The sequence below is a fragment of the Dryobates pubescens genome, chromosome 21, assembly GCF_014839835.1.
Source record: "Dryobates pubescens isolate bDryPub1 chromosome 21, bDryPub1.pri, whole genome shotgun sequence".
Taxonomy (NCBI): Eukaryota; Metazoa; Chordata; class Aves; order Piciformes; family Picidae; genus Dryobates; species Dryobates pubescens.
The window spans coordinates 12522358-12540197 of NC_071632.1; the positions used below are offsets into that span (position 1 = coordinate 12522358).

General features: G+C 39.0%; 1 protein-coding gene across 1 annotated transcript in view; it reads left to right on the forward strand.

Moving 5' to 3' along the window:
* PTPRN2 (protein tyrosine phosphatase receptor type N2) overlaps window positions 1-17840 on the forward strand; it is a 596056-nt gene that overhangs the window by 226862 nt on the left and 351354 nt on the right. The window contains exons 7-9 of the mRNA XM_054171491.1: window positions 571-825; window positions 2146-2186; window positions 3492-3847. Coding sequence (XP_054027466.1) covers window positions 571-825; window positions 2146-2186; window positions 3492-3847 — 652 coding nt within the window. The remainder of the gene's footprint in view (window positions 1-570; window positions 826-2145; window positions 2187-3491; window positions 3848-17840) is intronic.

Here is a 17840-nt window from a genome sequence, read left to right on the forward strand (position 1 = left end):
TGTTGTAAACTCTAACATCCACTTACAATACTGTGTTCTCTGTAAAAATGGTCAGTAAATGGGTATGTATGTTTTAGAAAACAGATGGTCTCCATGAAGAAATAGCTCTCTTTTAGAGAAGTGTGTGATTCTTTTGGTTGGAAAAGACCTTCAAGATCATTTAGTCCAACCATTATCTGACTCTACCAAGGCAAAAACATGTCACTTAACCCCACATCTGTGTCCTTTAACCCACCCTCCAGACATGGGAACTCAATCACCTCTAGTGAGCCCATTCCAGTGTTTGAGAACCCTTTCAGAGAAGAAGTTTCTTCTAATACCCAATCTAAACATCCCTTGGTGCAACTTGAGGTCATTTCCTCCTATTCTATCACTTGTTACTAGGGAGAGGAGAAAAACACCCACCTTAATAAAACCTCCTTTCAGGTAGTTGTAGAGTGTAAAGGAGTCTCCTGAGCCTCCTTTTCTCCAGGCTGAACAGCCTCAATTCCCACAGTTTCTTCTCTGATACAAGCACGTACGCTTCATGTATGCACCTAATTCTTGTGTTTATTTTGTTTTGTGGTCCAGAGACGCTTATCAAAGATGTATTGAAGGACCTAGAGAAACACCAAGTGAATGTGGAGAATCTCAGCTCAGCAGAACTGGATGAGATTGCTGATACTGTCGCTAATGCAATACAAGCTGTTGGCATTCAGGAAGAAATAGGAAAGGGTGCTGGAAAAAATGAAGATGACAAAGCAGAAGCACAAATGAAGAAAGGAGATGCTCAAGGAAGGGCAGAAGTTCAGACTGGATTAATGGAAAACAGTGCTAATATACCAGGTATTAATTCTGAGAGCTAAGGACAGCAAAATACAGCTACCCTAATTTTCCTTTCTTGTTTCACACTAGAGCTACACTTTTAAAAAGGAGTTTTAAAGAAGACAGAAGGGAAAGCTGCTGTATTTTTCCTTGAAGGCAGCAGAATTTTAGCCTTGCTGTTTTGTTTTTGCAGCAGGTAATTTATTTGCCAAAAATGGATCTGTTTGTGAACCCTTGGTCTTCAAGCTTCACAAACAAGATAAACCTGCATACTCAATTATACTGAAATACAAAGTGCTTTGTGTTGTCTAATTTCTCTTTCTTGAAAATGACATGTTTAAGCAAAATGATAATGAAAAATGATTATGTTCCAAGAGTGTACTTCAAAATATATGGGGGAAAAAAAATGTTTTACAGATAATCATTCTTTAATGTACCACAATTACTTGCAGAAGAAAATCTTAGACAGGTACAGATAGAAATTTACTTGTTCCCTTTCCTGCTTAGGGAAATAAAAGAGTTATTATGGTTGTTTGCTTCTTTCTGGACGCTTACTTTGCTGGGGATGCAGATTGAGGAGCTCCAGTAATTGCCATTAATGAGTTGATACCACAGCAGAGCATAAGTCACCAGTCCTCTTTTCTCTACTTCAGGAATGTTATGATATACAGGATACCAAAAATATATGCTATAAATAGCGATTTTAACTTACTGTCTTTTTTCATGGTGATACACTGAAATTCTTACTATTTAAGAATATTCTGATTCTTTTAATTGCCATTTCTTTGCTATACATTAAAATGAACAGACTTGAGGGTTTGTCCTGAATCATGCTGGGAGAGATGAATAAGAATCATTTCATAAACCAAAAAGCCAGCATTATTATTATCACTGCAATTAAACTGTAATATGGTTTTGGTAGATGATACCTATTGAAATAAATCTTCTTCCACCAAAATGTGTATGAGGGTTGTATTTGTTTCCTTTTTCTGTAATGTAAATGTCCATTCAGTTAGTTGGAAGTATTTTGGTGATTTTTTTTTCCCCATAGATATTGATAAACTGATAGGAAGATTGGACACTTAATTAGCAAAATAACACCATTACATTGGCTCTTGAAGTACTCTGTCTATTGATCTGGCATTAATTTACTATCAAAATGGGGTTAGAATAGCAATACTGATTTATACAGTGCTCTTTACGCTGCCCTTTTAGCTTTGATGTCTTAATGTTTAAATTGCATGAAAGACCACCACTTCAAAGCTGTCTATAAGCTGTGTTTGTTTCAGCTATGATGCTTTCCCTTCATAACTGCCTGTCTGTTTTTTTCACACCCTACAGACAATGGAATGCATCAAGCTCGTGTGAGAACTGATAAAGAGGTAGAGTATCAGTACTTTAACAAGTATTCCAGCTCAGGCATGTAAACACGTTTCCTCAGAGGATATGTTTTTCTGGGAGGGTTTAAAACTCCCTCTCCTTTCAGGTGATCTGTATTTTTTTTTTAAACTTTTTTTTTTTTTTAAACTTTGCCATCAATTCTTCCAAGTAATTGAGTATCAGAGGTATTTCCAAAGCTTTAGCCATAACATCTCATACCCTAGGTGATAACACCAGTTTTGGGGATTTGATGCAGATTACTTTTACAATATTCCTCATGAGCTTTGAATCATCTACTGCTCTCTGATGTCGAATGCTCAGCCATTTTTAAGGTGTATTCATCTTTCTTTTTCTGAGTTACATGGAGCAGAAAAATCTCAAGGAATTAATCTTAAAATCTGCTGTGAAACCTTTCCTACGCTGTATCAAAAGCTAACACTGCAAGATTCATATGTGGGCAAACCCTCTTGTCTTCAATCAAATCCTCCTAGTAGCTGCCCATCCCTTAAGGAGGTAACACACAAGTGGAAGTTTTAACCACCCACATAAAATTCTTTGTGAGATGAAGTTCACAACAGACTTACAGAAGTTCCCATATATAATTTTTTTAGTGACAATTTGAATAGTGGTTGTGATAGAAAAGAATATGTTGATACAGAGCACTAAGTGCCCAAAAGCTCAGCTGCAACAGACTTTTGTAATGAAACTAGCTTGTTCCAGGCACATGCTTTGACTTTCTCACAAACAGTTTGTCACAATTTCTAGAGATAACTCAAATATGATTCATCGTGTATTATCTGTTCCCTTTCTTGTGTTATGACTTGTGAGACCCCAGAGGTATGTGTGTTTCCAGTCCAAACACTCAAGAGTATTGATGGATATTTCTGTTAATTTCATTAACTCATTTGATAACAAAGCTTTTGTCTCATCAATACTTAAACACACAGACACAAGCAAATGAGCACTATGAAAATGCTATTGATATTTTATACTAGCTGCTCAAGACAGAGGAAAGACTACATAGATTCTGTGATAAATAAGAAGAAATTAACTGTTAGCTATAGAATTTCTTTGCCCTTATTTAAACTATTGAAAAGTGGCATAATTTAATGCTCATTTATTACTACTGAATACACATTATGTTCTTACATTGACTGGCAGCATATAGAAATTAAGAAAATGACCATGCAACATTTGCATGAATAGACTCTCCCATGTCAATAAGAGTCTGAAAGATTATCTCCAGGTTTGGTTCATTGTTGCATTTCTGTGTTTATTTTAAAAATAATAATATTCTTTTAATACAGGAGAACACTGCAAAACTAATTAGCTTCTTGAATGAGAATGCACTACCTGAAAATATACCTAAAGAATCTACTAAGACTGAAACCAAGAAATCTGAGGACAGTAATTCTTCATCAGAAGAAATAAATGCTGGAGTGGAAAATGTAAAGAGCGAGACTTTCTCAAGGGAACTTACAGCTGCAAAGAGCAGTGATTTGGAGTCCAAAGACCCAAGTGATAGCCAGCACTGGATTAAGAATTCTTTAATGAAGGGTGGAAACTCCCATGAAGAACCTCAGAAAAATACAGGACAAGGCTTACAACTTGAAGTGAAGTCTTCCGATGATAAAGAATACGGCTATATTGTGACAGTGAAAGAGTAAGTATAGCAGCCACTTTGAATGGCATTTTTAGCGGGAGAAAAGATAAAGTCATTGCACCTAATAAAATATGAATGTACAAGAGGAAAATGCCACAGGCCTGATTTTTAATACATCTGAAACTGTTTGGAACCTGCTCAGTACTTTGATGAAAATACAGAATTTTTTCTTACAGTGTCTTTTCTCCAGTGCACGAGGTATTTAGTTTGCAGGCCTTTTACTTAGACCTCTCTCTATCTTCTCAGGGTTTAGCGACCTTCCAGTATGTCAGTAGGTGTGCTTATTTTGGGATGTGGGGTTTAAATATTTGACTTGAAAGTAGCTTAAATATCAATGCATGAGTCATTCTTCCAAAAAAGCGACACGGGATAACAAAGCGCAGTATTTTCTCTGTGGCTTCATTTTGATCTGAAAATAACACACATAGGATTCCAAACATCACATACACAGCTAGTTTAGAAGGGAAGACCTAATTGATTTCAGGTCATGTCACTAATGAAGCAGACATTTAATACTATACTTTGAAAGCACAGCTTTTTTCCCTAGCTATACACTGTTTATTACAGGAACATTTCTGAGCTTAGAATGATGTGCGTGCTTTTAAATCCTTTTACCTGTTGGAGAACAATGTTATATTTGCTTAGTGATCCTAACTCATCTTCTGTGAAGAAATCAGGAATTCCTAGGATGAGATTACAAATCTCTGCCCAGCAATATAAAGAAACTGAAACAGAAGCTTCTGTAGCATGGATTGATTCTTTTGGCCATCTCAAACCCATTAATAGGATCGAAGGCAATAGGATTGTGGAAGATTTGGTTCGTTGTAACATTCATTGAACCCCTGTGCCAGGGGAGGTTTAAACTGGATGTTAGGAAGAAATTCTTCATAGAGTGATTGCCCATTGGAATGGGCTGCCCAGGGAGGCGGTGGAGTCGCCATCATTGGAGGTGTTTAGGAGGAGACTTGATGGGGTGCTTGGTTGCATGGTTTAGTTGATTAGGTGGTGTTGGATGATGGGTGGGACGTGATGATCTTGAAGGTCTCTTCCAAGCTGGTCTGGTCTGGTCTGGTCTATTCTATTCTATTCTATTCTGTTCTGTTCTAATCTTACTTATTTTTTTAACCATACTGTGTTGCTTTGAAATGCAGATGGCTGGGTATCAGAGACAACTTGTTCTTCATCGTCTCTCAAGGGTTACACTTGAGAAAGATTGGATCATGGAGAAAGGATGCCATTTAGGGGGAAGATGTTTTATACAGTGTATGGAGGGACAGGTGGAGTGAAAGCTGAGAATCATCAGCCTGTAAACAGCAGACACAGACAGAGACAAATGGAGACTTCTCAAAAAGTAGGGAACAAACACCTGCTCCTTAAAGATAATGGAAGGAATAAATTTCATGAGAACTCAGAGGATAACTAACCCTGAGTTAGTTACCAGAATGAGAGATTCTTCACCATTTTCAATGCCAGAAAGACAAAAAGTACTTTACTTAGTTACAAGATTATCACAATTTTAGTAACTTTCTGGCAAGATGTTTTTAGATAAACATTGGGATGTCATTAAAAATGCTCAGAAAAAAATTGCAATGAGTTAAATGAAACTACTTCAAATTATTTGAATTATAAAATATGTTTATGAAAAGTGATTTTAGTTTTTTATGGTAACCAGCTCACTACACAAAGCACATACTGCCTGTATTCAGAAAACTTACCTGCTAACTCCTCACTACATTCTTAGCACATTGAGTATGAGAAAATGCTCTCTTCCCCAAAGTTACTATAGACAAAAAAGAGAATAAGATTTTATGCCTTTTTTTTCCCAGTTCCTAATATAAAATGAGTTAATTATTAAGGAGAATTATCTGATTGAGTTGAATTAAAGAAAAAAACTTTTGGTAGAAGGATTGTTTCAATCTGCAGCAAACAGACTTAGATTCAGAGTTCTTAGCCAGTAACATGTAGCTCTTCAGTGACTTGACCATCCTCAGCCTCCAAAAATACTGATTTAATTTTGAGTTTTGTGGTTGTCATTAAATTTGTTTGGAATAGGTCTATCTGAAATGCAAGAGTAAAATGAAAAACTCATATTTTGCAAAACAGAAGTTACAGATTCTGGACTTTTTTTATAAGAACAATAACACCTGTTCGGGGAATTGCGTGTGCTAAAAATGGATTTGTCCACTTTGCAGGAACAGTGAAATACCTTCCACAGCAGTTGAGGGATCTGTTACATACACATGTTTCCCACAACCATTTCTTTCATACATAAAGTGGCCTCAGAGAGCAATTAGATTAGTGTAGCTCAGTCTCAGTACAGACTTGTCTTCATGAATGCTGCTGTAATTGTATTTTTTCTTTAGGAGGAGAAAGGCTAGAGAAAGGGATAGTTGTTAACCATCATTGTGCAGAAGAGAAATTTTATTGCCCTTTTAAGGAAAATTTCTTTAGTAAGCATCCTGTAAGGTTTTGTACCAGAAACCTTACTGACTGTTTGCAGTAATTAAATACTATTAATAAATTACTTGGGTGTATGATATATATTTATATATAACTGGACCTGAAAGTTATTCATACAGTGAAGTATGAATCCTAACCAGATCTTTAATCCCTGGCAGGCTAAACCCACTCTTTTAAAGGAGATGACTGTCACCTGCAAGTGATCAGGGAATTGATTTCAGAACTAATCTGTGATATTTTACAGCTGGACTCAATGATCTCAAAGATTTTTGCAACCTAAATCATCTTGTCATTCTATGATTTTGTGCTAAGATCTTTATGCTCTTTTTAAAGTTCTGTACTTTAAGTAGAGAAGATGCTAGAGCTAAAGGTAGGCAGTAATAAATCTTTCTAACATCCTGAGTGTTAGACAAATTACTATGTCAAATATCTTTCTTCCAGCAATTAGCACATTTAAGACTATAAACCTAAAATCATGATTTAAGTGAGTGTTTTTAATCCACTCTTCTGCACACGAAATGTCAAAATACAACTCGAGATGCAGTCATTTACTTACTTTCTTCCATGAAGCACTAGGTCGTAGTTTTGATCCATCAGTTTTTATTTGCCCTGGGTTTTTTGAGCAGCAAAGCTTCAGTTTAATAGCTGAAACAGTGTTCTTTTAGAGAGAAAGGGAAACAGTCAAACATATTTGTACACTGGGGATAATAGCTGGAGTTCTTTTTGCCTTCCGATCTGAAAATGGAACTAAAAAGATATTATACGCAGCGGTATAGTTGAGAGATGTCAGGGGTGATCCATTCACTATTAGATTCTCAGGCTTCCATGGCTTTGCAAGTGTGATCCAAGGAGATATTAGGACCGCTTCAATGAACTCCTAGGATGCCAGCTTTTAATTGTGCCACAAAGCAAAGATAAACATTTCCATGTAATACTTGAAGAAAAGATTTGTGATAGTTTAAAGACTTGTCAAACGGCAGTCTGATTATCAATGGCAAGAACAATAGGTCACTCCTGCTGTGTTTGTTGAGTGACCTTTCAGATGCTTGGAGCAGTGTAATCCATACCAATCCATAATATCCATCAGTGCTAAGCTTTGGAATGAATTGACAGTTTCAGTGTAGAAAATTGTCCAACAAATCCTCCACTGTGCTGCTTCAGCACTTTATTAATGCTGGGAAACCAATCAAATGGAGTGATTTACTTTGTTTACTCTCTTTTCCTTCAAAAAATTGGTATTTTACCACTGTATGACTTGTGTGAAAGAGGTTGGTTTCTTTCTCATCACTGCTCTGACTGTTTTCTGCTGATTTTAGCTCTGAAATTCTAAAGTAATAATCATATAAAGTTACCTCCAGGACATTTTTATTTGCACGCTGCTTTGGCACGGTTATAAAATATGTCTCTGTGTAGTGGATATAACATCAGTGTAAACTCTCAAATCAGAGAAGTCTTTGCCTTTGGACAAAAGAACTCTTCCTATTTTCTGAAATTCTAGTTCTTCAAGTATGAAAAACTGTTTTTCCATATAAATACAAGATCACAAACAGCTCAGGGAAGGCCTGTGGGCCAACTTCTGGCATTGTATTAGTTAATTCTTGGATATTTTGTGTTTTGTCATGTTCACTCTCAATTCCAGACTATGTAAAATTTTGCAGGCTGTGAATCTGTTCACAACATGTTAACTTAGATGGATCACACATTCATTTCTATGCTTTTAATTTTGAGGTAGATGGTATTCTGCTCAGATGCTATGAAAAAGCTGAAAATGGATCCTTGTGTTCGTAAGATATAATTGCCATGGAATATGATTAGTCTGACCCATTTAACATGCTGAAGAGTTAGGTTAATTCTAAGTGTTTGATATTATTTCCTCACCTTTACAATGGTGATAAATGATAATGCTTCACATATAATGATTACTTTCCTCATGATGTTGTTCAGGTTATGATCCTGAAGCTGGGTTGTAGAGAACTCTTGGTTTATTCCCTAAATTTTCTTTTTTCCTAGGCAAATCATTAAAGCATTGTATTTTTATGATCCTCATTAGTTGTTTTCCCCACAAAGTGCATTTTAATTGCATTTACAAATGAAATTTAAAAGAAATAGAAGAAAATTAATCACAATATCTACAGCAATGGAACAGTGCTTACAGGAAGGTCTTGATGTTCCTTAGAAGCTGAATTTTAGTATTCCATGATGCTTTTCAGTTCTTTTTAGAAAACAAGAACATTTTAGAGAATCACAGAATTAACCAGGTTGGAAAAGATCTTCTTGATCATCAAGTCCAGCCTATCACCCAATACCATCTAATCAACTAAACCATGGCACTAAGTGCCTCATCCAGTCTTATTTTAAACACTTCCAGTGACGGTGACTCTACCACCTTCCTGGGCAACCTGTTCCAATGGCCACTCTTTCTGTGAAGAATTTCTTCCTAACATCCAGCCTAAACTGCAAAATTGGTTTAGAATCATAGAATTGTTGGGGTTGGAGGGGACCTCAAGCATCATCCAGTTCCAACTGCCCTGCCATGGGCAGGGACGCTTCACACCACATCAGGTTGCCCAGAGCCACATCTAGCCTGGCCTTAAAAACTCCCAGGGATGAGGCTTCTACCACCTCTCTGGACAACCTGTTCCAGTGTCTCACCATCCTCATGGTGAAGAATTTCTTCCTAACATCCAATCTGCCCATTTCTATTTTTTTTTTTCATTCCCTCTAGTTCTATCATTACCTGAAACCCTAAAAGTCCCTCACCTACCCCATTTCCCCCCTATTCCCCCTCAAATCCCAAAGCACCTGGGTTCTATTGGAGTCTCCTCCCACCCCAGGTGTGGCCACTTGGCCCTCCCTGCCCACTCCCCTTTTTAATCCCCACCAGGAAAGGCAGCAGCCCTAAGCTGAGCCCTTCTGGGCTGGAGGATCCTCCTCTCATCACCGGTGAGTGCCCATGGTGCACACTGGGTGTTGGTGGTGGTGACAACAAAGGCCGGGGGGCCTGGTGGCCCCCCGGTTGTTAGGACCAGATTTGATGACTAATCTAATATTATCCACAGGTGTTGGCTGGGTCTCCTTACTGGGGCTGAGCTCCTCTGTGTGGTATCTTGGCTCCTGAGGGTCTCACCCCAGCTCTGGGGTGGATGCAAAAATAGTGGTGGTGGAGCAGGAACTGTTTAGTCAGATTATATGATGCTTATTGCACTATTTTGTTCTTGTCCTTTTATACATGTGTACAATCAGAAACACTGATTTGACCTTCTGAGCATATCTCAATGTCCTCTTGGAAGTTGTTCTACCTGCAATTGCATTGTCTCAAGGGAAAAAGATTTCTGCATATTCTTCTCTTAACTTTTACAACTAGTTTTAAAAGCTAAAATTATGAATGTAAGACCAAAAGGCTCTTGCTGCTAAAGTCTGTTAAAATCAGAAAGGGAGAGCATTCTTCACATTAATAGAGAAGTTAAAAGTCAAATTTTAACCCTCAGATTGTTACTTTCCTTGTTGTCTCTACTATGGAATAAGTAAGTTCCATATATGTCCATCACTGATTTTAAAGCTGAAAGTTTTGCTTCTGATAACATAGCTTGACCCTCTACCTAAATAATACAGATGGAAAATAGGAGTTTAACCAGGGCAGGCAATTGTGTTGTTGTGTCTCAGCGTTATTAACTGCTGGACAGACATAAATTTCTAATCTTCCATGGCTAACTCTTCACATGCAATTATTTATACTCCATAGAGTTTTCTAGACTTAATTTCTCCCTCTTTAATCCTCCAGTTTCCTTGTGATACTTAAAAAGTAGCAATGACCCTATCCCCCACATTGCTGCTTCACTGCCCTAATTCTGTTATTACCTATTCCCATAGGAAAATGCTACTTCATGCTTCTTATTCATGTGCAAGAATATAATAGAATAGCAGCAGTTACTGTGGCTTAGCCATAGAGAGCAGTAAATACTGATGAGTTTATTTCAATATCGAACTTCAGCTTTGAATACTTTGAATTTCTTCTTATCTGTTGTATATGCAGAGATAATATGATTGTTTCTTCTACCTCTGTTCTGCTTGGCTTTTGTGCTTCTAAAAGCTGTTGAATTGTATTATCTTGGAATATGATTCTCACCTGTAGATTCATCACCTGATGTAGACCACTTCACAAATGAAGAGTCCTTCCAAGAGTGCATCTCTTCCTTGTCCCAGAGCTTCATTTCTCCTGCTTTCTATTGGGATGAGCTCTGCATTTTTACCTCTAGAGGAACATCCAGACCAAAATTTTGAATTGCTGTAGCTGGTCACCAGCTGCAATCTGGCACACTAGCAACAGTAATGGCGAGGAATTACTCTGATCTCTTGTGCTGGTAAATGGCAATGAATAGGAGTGTGTCTGAAGTTCTCACTAGTGCCATAATGACTAGCTCACATATTTCTCTCTCTCTTTCCATGTAGCTGAACTGATATGGCTGTTGGTGTAGTTTCCCAGGAGAGGCATTCCCAGACACTCCTGTTTCTGTCTTTCCATGCCTTGTGTGCCCTGTTAGCATATCTTGTTTGGGTCTCATGTTCCAGCTCTTTTGGGACAGCATCTGGTGCAGGTACTCCACAATCTCTCTGTGAGAAATTTGAGATTTCACTGAAAACTCCAGGCTATAGACCTTTAACCACCGATGCTGCACACTACATATCCTTGAGAGTGAGAGATGGGGCTGAGAGCTGTGCTCTGTTTTTATAAACAAGTGATAGTCATTAAAACCTTGAGATGCTGCAATATCTCACAATACCATATGGTCAATACTTTTAGTAGATTACAGTGTTCTTCATCTAATTATCATGTAGTTCATTATAAAACAGTGATGAATTTTAAGCTTTTGAAATGAGTGAGAAAAAGAAAGCCAAAGATCAGGATTCCTGGGAACGCAGCAAACTGAATCATGCAGTCTATTATTTTCCATCAGTGCTGTTGTGTTCAGTCCTGGGAAGCTCAGATGTAAACAAGCAAGCATTTAATTTTCACACCTGATTTTTTTTTTCTTCCCTTTTTGTATTTCTTAACTCAAATAACATGCATAATGTAAACACCAGACCCCTCAAAATTAGAACAAAGTAATTTCATAAAAAAGATGTTTCATGAGTAGAAAAATCAGTGAGGACTAATTCAGAGCAGAAAAAAATATTTATATTTTTGTCTTTCAAGTAGATATTCTGGCTTTCCAACGGCACTCTTTTCTAACAGGTATGCCACAATCTAACCTATAGGTTAGGCATATGCTGGTTAGGTATTTACTGGTTGATAGTAGGCTGAACACGAGCCAGCAGTGTGCCCAGGTGGCCAAGAAGGCCAGTGGCATCCTGGCCTGTATCAGGAGCAGTGTGGCCAGCAGAAGCAGGGAAGTCATTGTGCCCCTGTACTCAGCACTGGTTAGGCCACACCTTGAGTACTGTGTCCAGTTCTGGGCCCCTCAGCTTAGAAAAGATGTTGACTTGCTGGAGTATGCCCAGAAAAGGGCAACAAAGCTGGGGAGGGGTTTGGAGTACAAGTCCTATGAGGAGAGGCTGAGGGAGCTGGGGTTGCTTAGCCTGGAGAAGAGGAGGCTCAAAGGAGACCTTATCGCTGTCTACAGCTACCTGAAAGGAGGTTGTAGCCAGGTGGGGGTTGGTCTCTTCTCCTGGGCGGCCAGCACCAGAACAAGGGGATGCAGTCTCAAGCTGTGCCAGGGGAGGTTTAGGCTGAATGTTAGGAAGAAGTTCTTCATAGAAAGAGAGATTGCCCGTTGGAATGTGCTGTCCAGGGAGGTGGTCAGACACCATCACTGAAGGTGTTTAGGAAGAGACTGGTTGGGGCACTTGGTGCCATGGTTTAGTTGATTAGATAGTGTTGGATGATGGGTGGGACTCAATGATCTCAAAGGTCTTTTCCAACCTATTCTATTCCTGCTTGAAAATAATTTAGAGTTTATTATCCTCCAGACTAATAAGAAATTTTTCTTAAAAGTGAGTTTTAAAATATTGGAAGTTTCATCTTAGAGAAATGTTTGTGTTACTTCTTTCTTTTTACACTAGGTTGTTGGATATTCTTTGTCATTTGCATTATAAGTTGGTCTGGGCTTTAAGCTGCCTTGAAGGAAGAGGGGAAGATATGGAGGAAGAGAAAGAATGAAAAGTAAGAAGGGCAATAAAATGCATTGTTATCAGTTGTCCTCAATTGTATTTACCAATTATGTGTACAAAGGAGTAATTTGATATTAAAGAACAATTTTGCGTTTTCAAGGCTCATGACAAATGGGCTCCAGTGGTGTCTCTAGTATTCAGTTTAAAATACATTAGAGAGTATTTTGGAGTCTATTTCAGCCTCAGAAAGGATGACATCACAATTATGGCACAGGTTTCCGTTGGCCATTATTTCCCTGTTGCTGCTAGTAACAAAGCATCTGTATGAATTTGTTGCTGTTATAACAGCTGGAGGTAGTACGTGTTTGAAGTAGTGCAAGTACAGGCTGGCACAGTGTCACACTTGTGTTATAACTGTGGAGAGTTGATCCTTTTTGACTTCTCTATCACTCTTATGTTTCTATGATGCTGTTATCTCTTCTGACCTTCACAGCCTGACCACTGCCATTGATTTTTACCAGGTGTCATGTGGGTTACAAATTGGTCTGGACTTGAATCTGTCTGTATTAAGAGATTAAAATTCATACTTAGTGGTGTTGGGAAAAGAAGGAAAAAATTATGGAAACTGGGAATTTGCTGAGATGTCAAAACAGAAATAAGCTTTAAAAGGTTTTATGGCTAATAAAGCCTGTGAGGAAACAAGCATAGAAAAATGAAAGTGCAGCCCAATGCAATAAAATTGTAGAGTCCTTAAAATGATTACAGTAAAAGTCCTGTGCAGTCAGCTTTCAAACAATCCTGTGAGTAGCTTTGTGCTCAGAACTTACTTGGTTGCTTTCATGACTCCTGAATAACTGAACCATGTAGAAAATTAATCATTACTTAACAAAATTTGGCACAGATTACATTCAAACCTAATTAAACCCATCTAGTGCTAACATGCGTTCCTTCTCCAAGCCTTTACTGGGAGTATGTGCATCAAAATGTATGAAATGACACTGAAACCTGACAAATGGCCCAAACTCAGAGACCAGGCAGGCTGTTGTGACACTGTGGAGTTGAAGCATCAGTGCCCAGGACTTTCATTATAGGCATGGGATGAGTTACTCTCAGGAGCACTTCACAGTATCACCAAGGTTTTGGAAGAGACCTCAAAGATCATCAGGTCCAACCTGTCACTACAGACCTCATGACTAGACCATGGCACCAAGTGCCACATCCAATCCCCTCTTGAACACCTCCAGGGACGATGACTCCACCACCTCCCTGGGCAGCCCATTCCAACAGTTAACAACTCTCTCAGGGAAGAACTTCCAGACAAGAGAATTAAGTGCAGTTTTGGTGTCTAGTTTTTGTTTGGTTTGGCTTATTAGGCTCAGAATTAATTTAATGGCAATGCCATAAATTGAAGTTAAAATGTTACCAGTAGTCTTTCATACACCTCTTATCTCCCCTGTGTCCTGGAGCAAACCACTCTGTCTCAAGTTTATTCTCTACTGTGTGGATAATATATATCTGTCTTGTGATGAGTGAGACTTCTGTTGTATTTAGAAACAGAGAAGGGGTTGAAGAATTCAGTAACCTTCTACTGATGGCTGCCAACCTAACAAGAGTGGGTTAGTCATGTCACAATGTTGCCATGTTTCCTCTGATATGCCTGGTGCTGCCTGACGTGGTAGGAACACTCATGCCTTCTGTGAGGCATGTGTAGATGACACCATCTGCTGTGTATTCCCTCCTTGAGCAAGTGCGTCATCTTTCTTCTGGATTGCAGGGCATGTGGTTAAGAGGTTGGTAGCTAACACCTAAATCAACCAGGTTTGGCAAGTGACCTTTCAGGTCAGAGAAGAGTGGTGCTGATGTGCTAGAAAGGCCCACAAAGCCAGTTCCCAGGAGACAGAAGTCAGTAGTAAGAAGGGAGGTAAAATCTCTTGAGAAACCTTGGTAAACTATGTATGCTTGTTTTGGTGGCATCAACAGCTCTTCCACAGTTCAGTTACTACTGAAAGTTGAAAACAAAAAGGTTTACATCTATTCTATTTCATACTTCAGCAACTGAGATTCCTATTATCTTGCTGGTTAAAATATTTACTAATCTTAGCAGAAGGAGGGGGGAAAAAAGGGGCGGGGGGGGGGGAACCCCAACTGTGTTGTTAAAAATAAAAGCTTTTCTAGTATTGTTTTCAGCTTGTCTGAGGTGAAGTGCTGTAGTCACAGACTCAGAGACCACAATAATGATAAGTTACTATTCACATCTTAAGTCTTGATTATTTTTAGCTGGAGGCCACTGAGCTTCTGCCTTCAGGAGGCGGTGCTGGGGACCTTGTGTTCTCCTTCACAACAAAACTGCACCTTCTGATGAGATACATAAAACTCTCCTGGGAGAAAAGCTGCTGTTGCAACAAAACTGCAAGTTGTTCCTACCCTTCAAATCAACAGGAGATAAATGGGATGCTCTTCATACTGAGTTTAAGGAGAGTGAGTCACAGAGCAAGAGCTAGGGTATCACTGGGGATTAAGAACTGATTAGGAGATAGGAGAGGAAGATTCGTCATGAACTGCTGCTTCTCATTGAGTAGAGAGATTAGGGGTACCCCATGGGCAAATTGTCTCTGCTAGGATGAACTATGGAGGATTTAGAAAAATTCTAGATGGATTTAAATACATTGAGGGATTAAGAAGCACAATGGTACATGAAATTCAGCTGGAATAACTGTGACAGAATATTAGATGTTAACAGAACCCAGACCTTTTTCCTCATGGCCTGAGCTCTGAGGTTGTGGAAAATGCTGAAGAGAAGTTTTGCTGTGTTTAGATGCATGAATCCTACCTGCTGTGGTGGCACATATTTTGGGACTTGAAAGTTTAAAAGAAGACTGTTGTGTATTTCTAAAACACAAGGTAGTCTGATACATCTCACGGAGGACAAGGGTTCAGCAGGAGATTTTTTTTTTTAAGAAAGAGAGATTTTTATAGGTAGTGAGTATGTACATAATCACATTAGCTAATCATTTGTAGATTGATACTGTAATCTTATTCATTTATTTTCAGAAGGAATGCTCTTGCTGTGAGGTGTAAGGCAAGAAGGACTGATTGCTGATCTCTCTTGATTCTTTGCCTAGACTACAGTGCAGTCAGATACTGAATCTGTTGGAATCTGGACTTTTCATGGATAATAATCTTTTATTTGGTCAGGTGTTCTTAGTAATCCTGGGATAGAATATGGACCTTTTTTATAGACAGTAGCCTGTCCCACGTGATTTAAAGCAACCTCCAGTCTTGTGCTGGTGGCTGCTGCTGAGAACTGAACTCAGCATCTGGGGTTAGTATATACTGCTGGGGATGTGCTCGCTTCAGCAATTGCTCTTCTCACACCTTTTTTTTCTGGCAGTGGGAACTGAAAATTGCTTTCCCCTTCTTTACCCTTTTCTCTCAACTGCTTTTAGCAGGCAAAGTAATCATAGCTGGTACCTGCCAGCCCCTTGCCCATGGTGAGGCAACGCTCAAGTCCTGGCATTCTGGCTCATCCACCTCTCCTTGCCAAGCAATGCACTGAGGGAGGAGATATCATGTGAAAGGAATCAGACCTCATACTGGACCATAAATGTGTGTGGTTAGAAGTACTGAAGCTAGTCTCCCCTTCAAACAGACCTCCTTTACTGGATTTCATCTTTTGTGTTTATTATAGCAGATAACAACAGTTCCTAGTGTATCTCAGAGTTGTTTTAAAGAAACTCTGAAATAACTCCATATGCCTCAAGAGTCTCATTGCTCAGTCTGATCCTTGTGATAAATATATCTATTATTTTCCAAGCATGGAGGGAGGGTGGCAGCTTGTGCTGGAGCTGGCTGGGCTTCTCCTCCCAGCTTCCCATAAGCAGGGATTTTGCCTGCGGCTTAGTCAATGCCCATGCTGCTGCCAAATGGTGTTAACAGCCAGAGAAGACTAGTCCTCAGTGTTCATTCTAAAGGTGGCATTTTTATTTGACTCTCTAAAGCATTCCATGTTTCTGAATTTGGATATTTTGTTAAGGTTTAGCTTTTTATATGTAGTTCTAAGGATGATTCTTAACTTGCAGCACTAAGGAGGAAGGAAGACTGCTGGTCCAAACTTCTTTTTAGTACCTGCACATTTTATATTGGTAAATTTTGAAAGTGGTTTTAAAGTAAGCATTAGTCTAAATGAAAATTGTCACGTCCTCAAAAGCCCTAGGTGCTGCATTCAAGTTCTAACTTCCTTCCTTGAGATGTGGATTCAATACTGTTCAAGCTGGTCTCAGAAGTAGCCAAACTTTTGAACCTTCTTCAGAGGAAATAGATAGAGGGAAGATGCCACTGTGCTTGAGCTTGGAAGGCAAAAGAGAGGCTGAGTGAGAGAGTGGCATTTACCTCCACAGTAAATGCACTTTCTGATGCTGCTGGGAGGATTGTAGTTAAGCATTCAGGCAACCTTTAGGCTGTAAAGAAATGCCTTGCAATTTTACTCCTTAAAATAGGCAAAGTGGCCTTCATTGCCTGTGTCCCAATTTAAGCAAATTTTAGGTGAATTGAACCCTGTCTTACTTAAAATTTCATGGGGGATTAGATTGACATTTAAGGTGTGCAATTCCCAGTGCCAGGCCTATTTCTGTATTGTAGATGATTCTTCATTTTTACAGAAAATAATTCAATTGAACTAATCTGACAGGGCTGACTGGATGACCATTATAGTGCTGCATTACAATTGCTAAACAGACTATTGGAAGGGCACTGGGTCCTGTCTGGTAAAGACAATACATGATTTGGATGATAGCACTAAGGGAACATTTCAGAGTTCAGTAAGTGGGTTTCCGTAGACACTTGGCAGTTGAGAGGAAGAAGAGCAAATGAGAGCAACTGCTTATGAGACTGACATAACCTCAGCGTAACATTGAGCTATGTGTTGCTCTTCTTGGGCTGGGAGCAGGCTTGGCAAACGCAAGCAATCAAGCCATCTGTATAACTGGATCAGATTTTTCACTACCAAAATGGATCAATTTATGGGATTGTTTTGACAGGCGTGTTGGGAAATACAGAACATATAGTTTTCATCATTGTTTACTTCTGTTTTGCCTCTTGTTCTCTTTGACTTTGCCCAGTGGCTTTTATTAGAGTTTGAGCTCCATTTAGCTCAGCATGCAGAGCTGGCTATGCTGCCAGTGTCGCTCCCTGCAGAACTCCCCATGTTCCTTCATTTACATGTTTCCTTCTTGTTCTTCAACCAGAAGGGAAAGTTTTGAGCCTTTAATGCATAAATCATTAGGTCCAGGTCAAAAATAGACAGACCATTATTCAAAGTGATTGTTCTCACTTTAGTTTATCTTGGGAATTTCTTGGAAATGTGGCATCAATTTGTAGCATTGTTTGGATAATTGCAGCACGAAGCTGAACTGGTCTTGAGATCAGC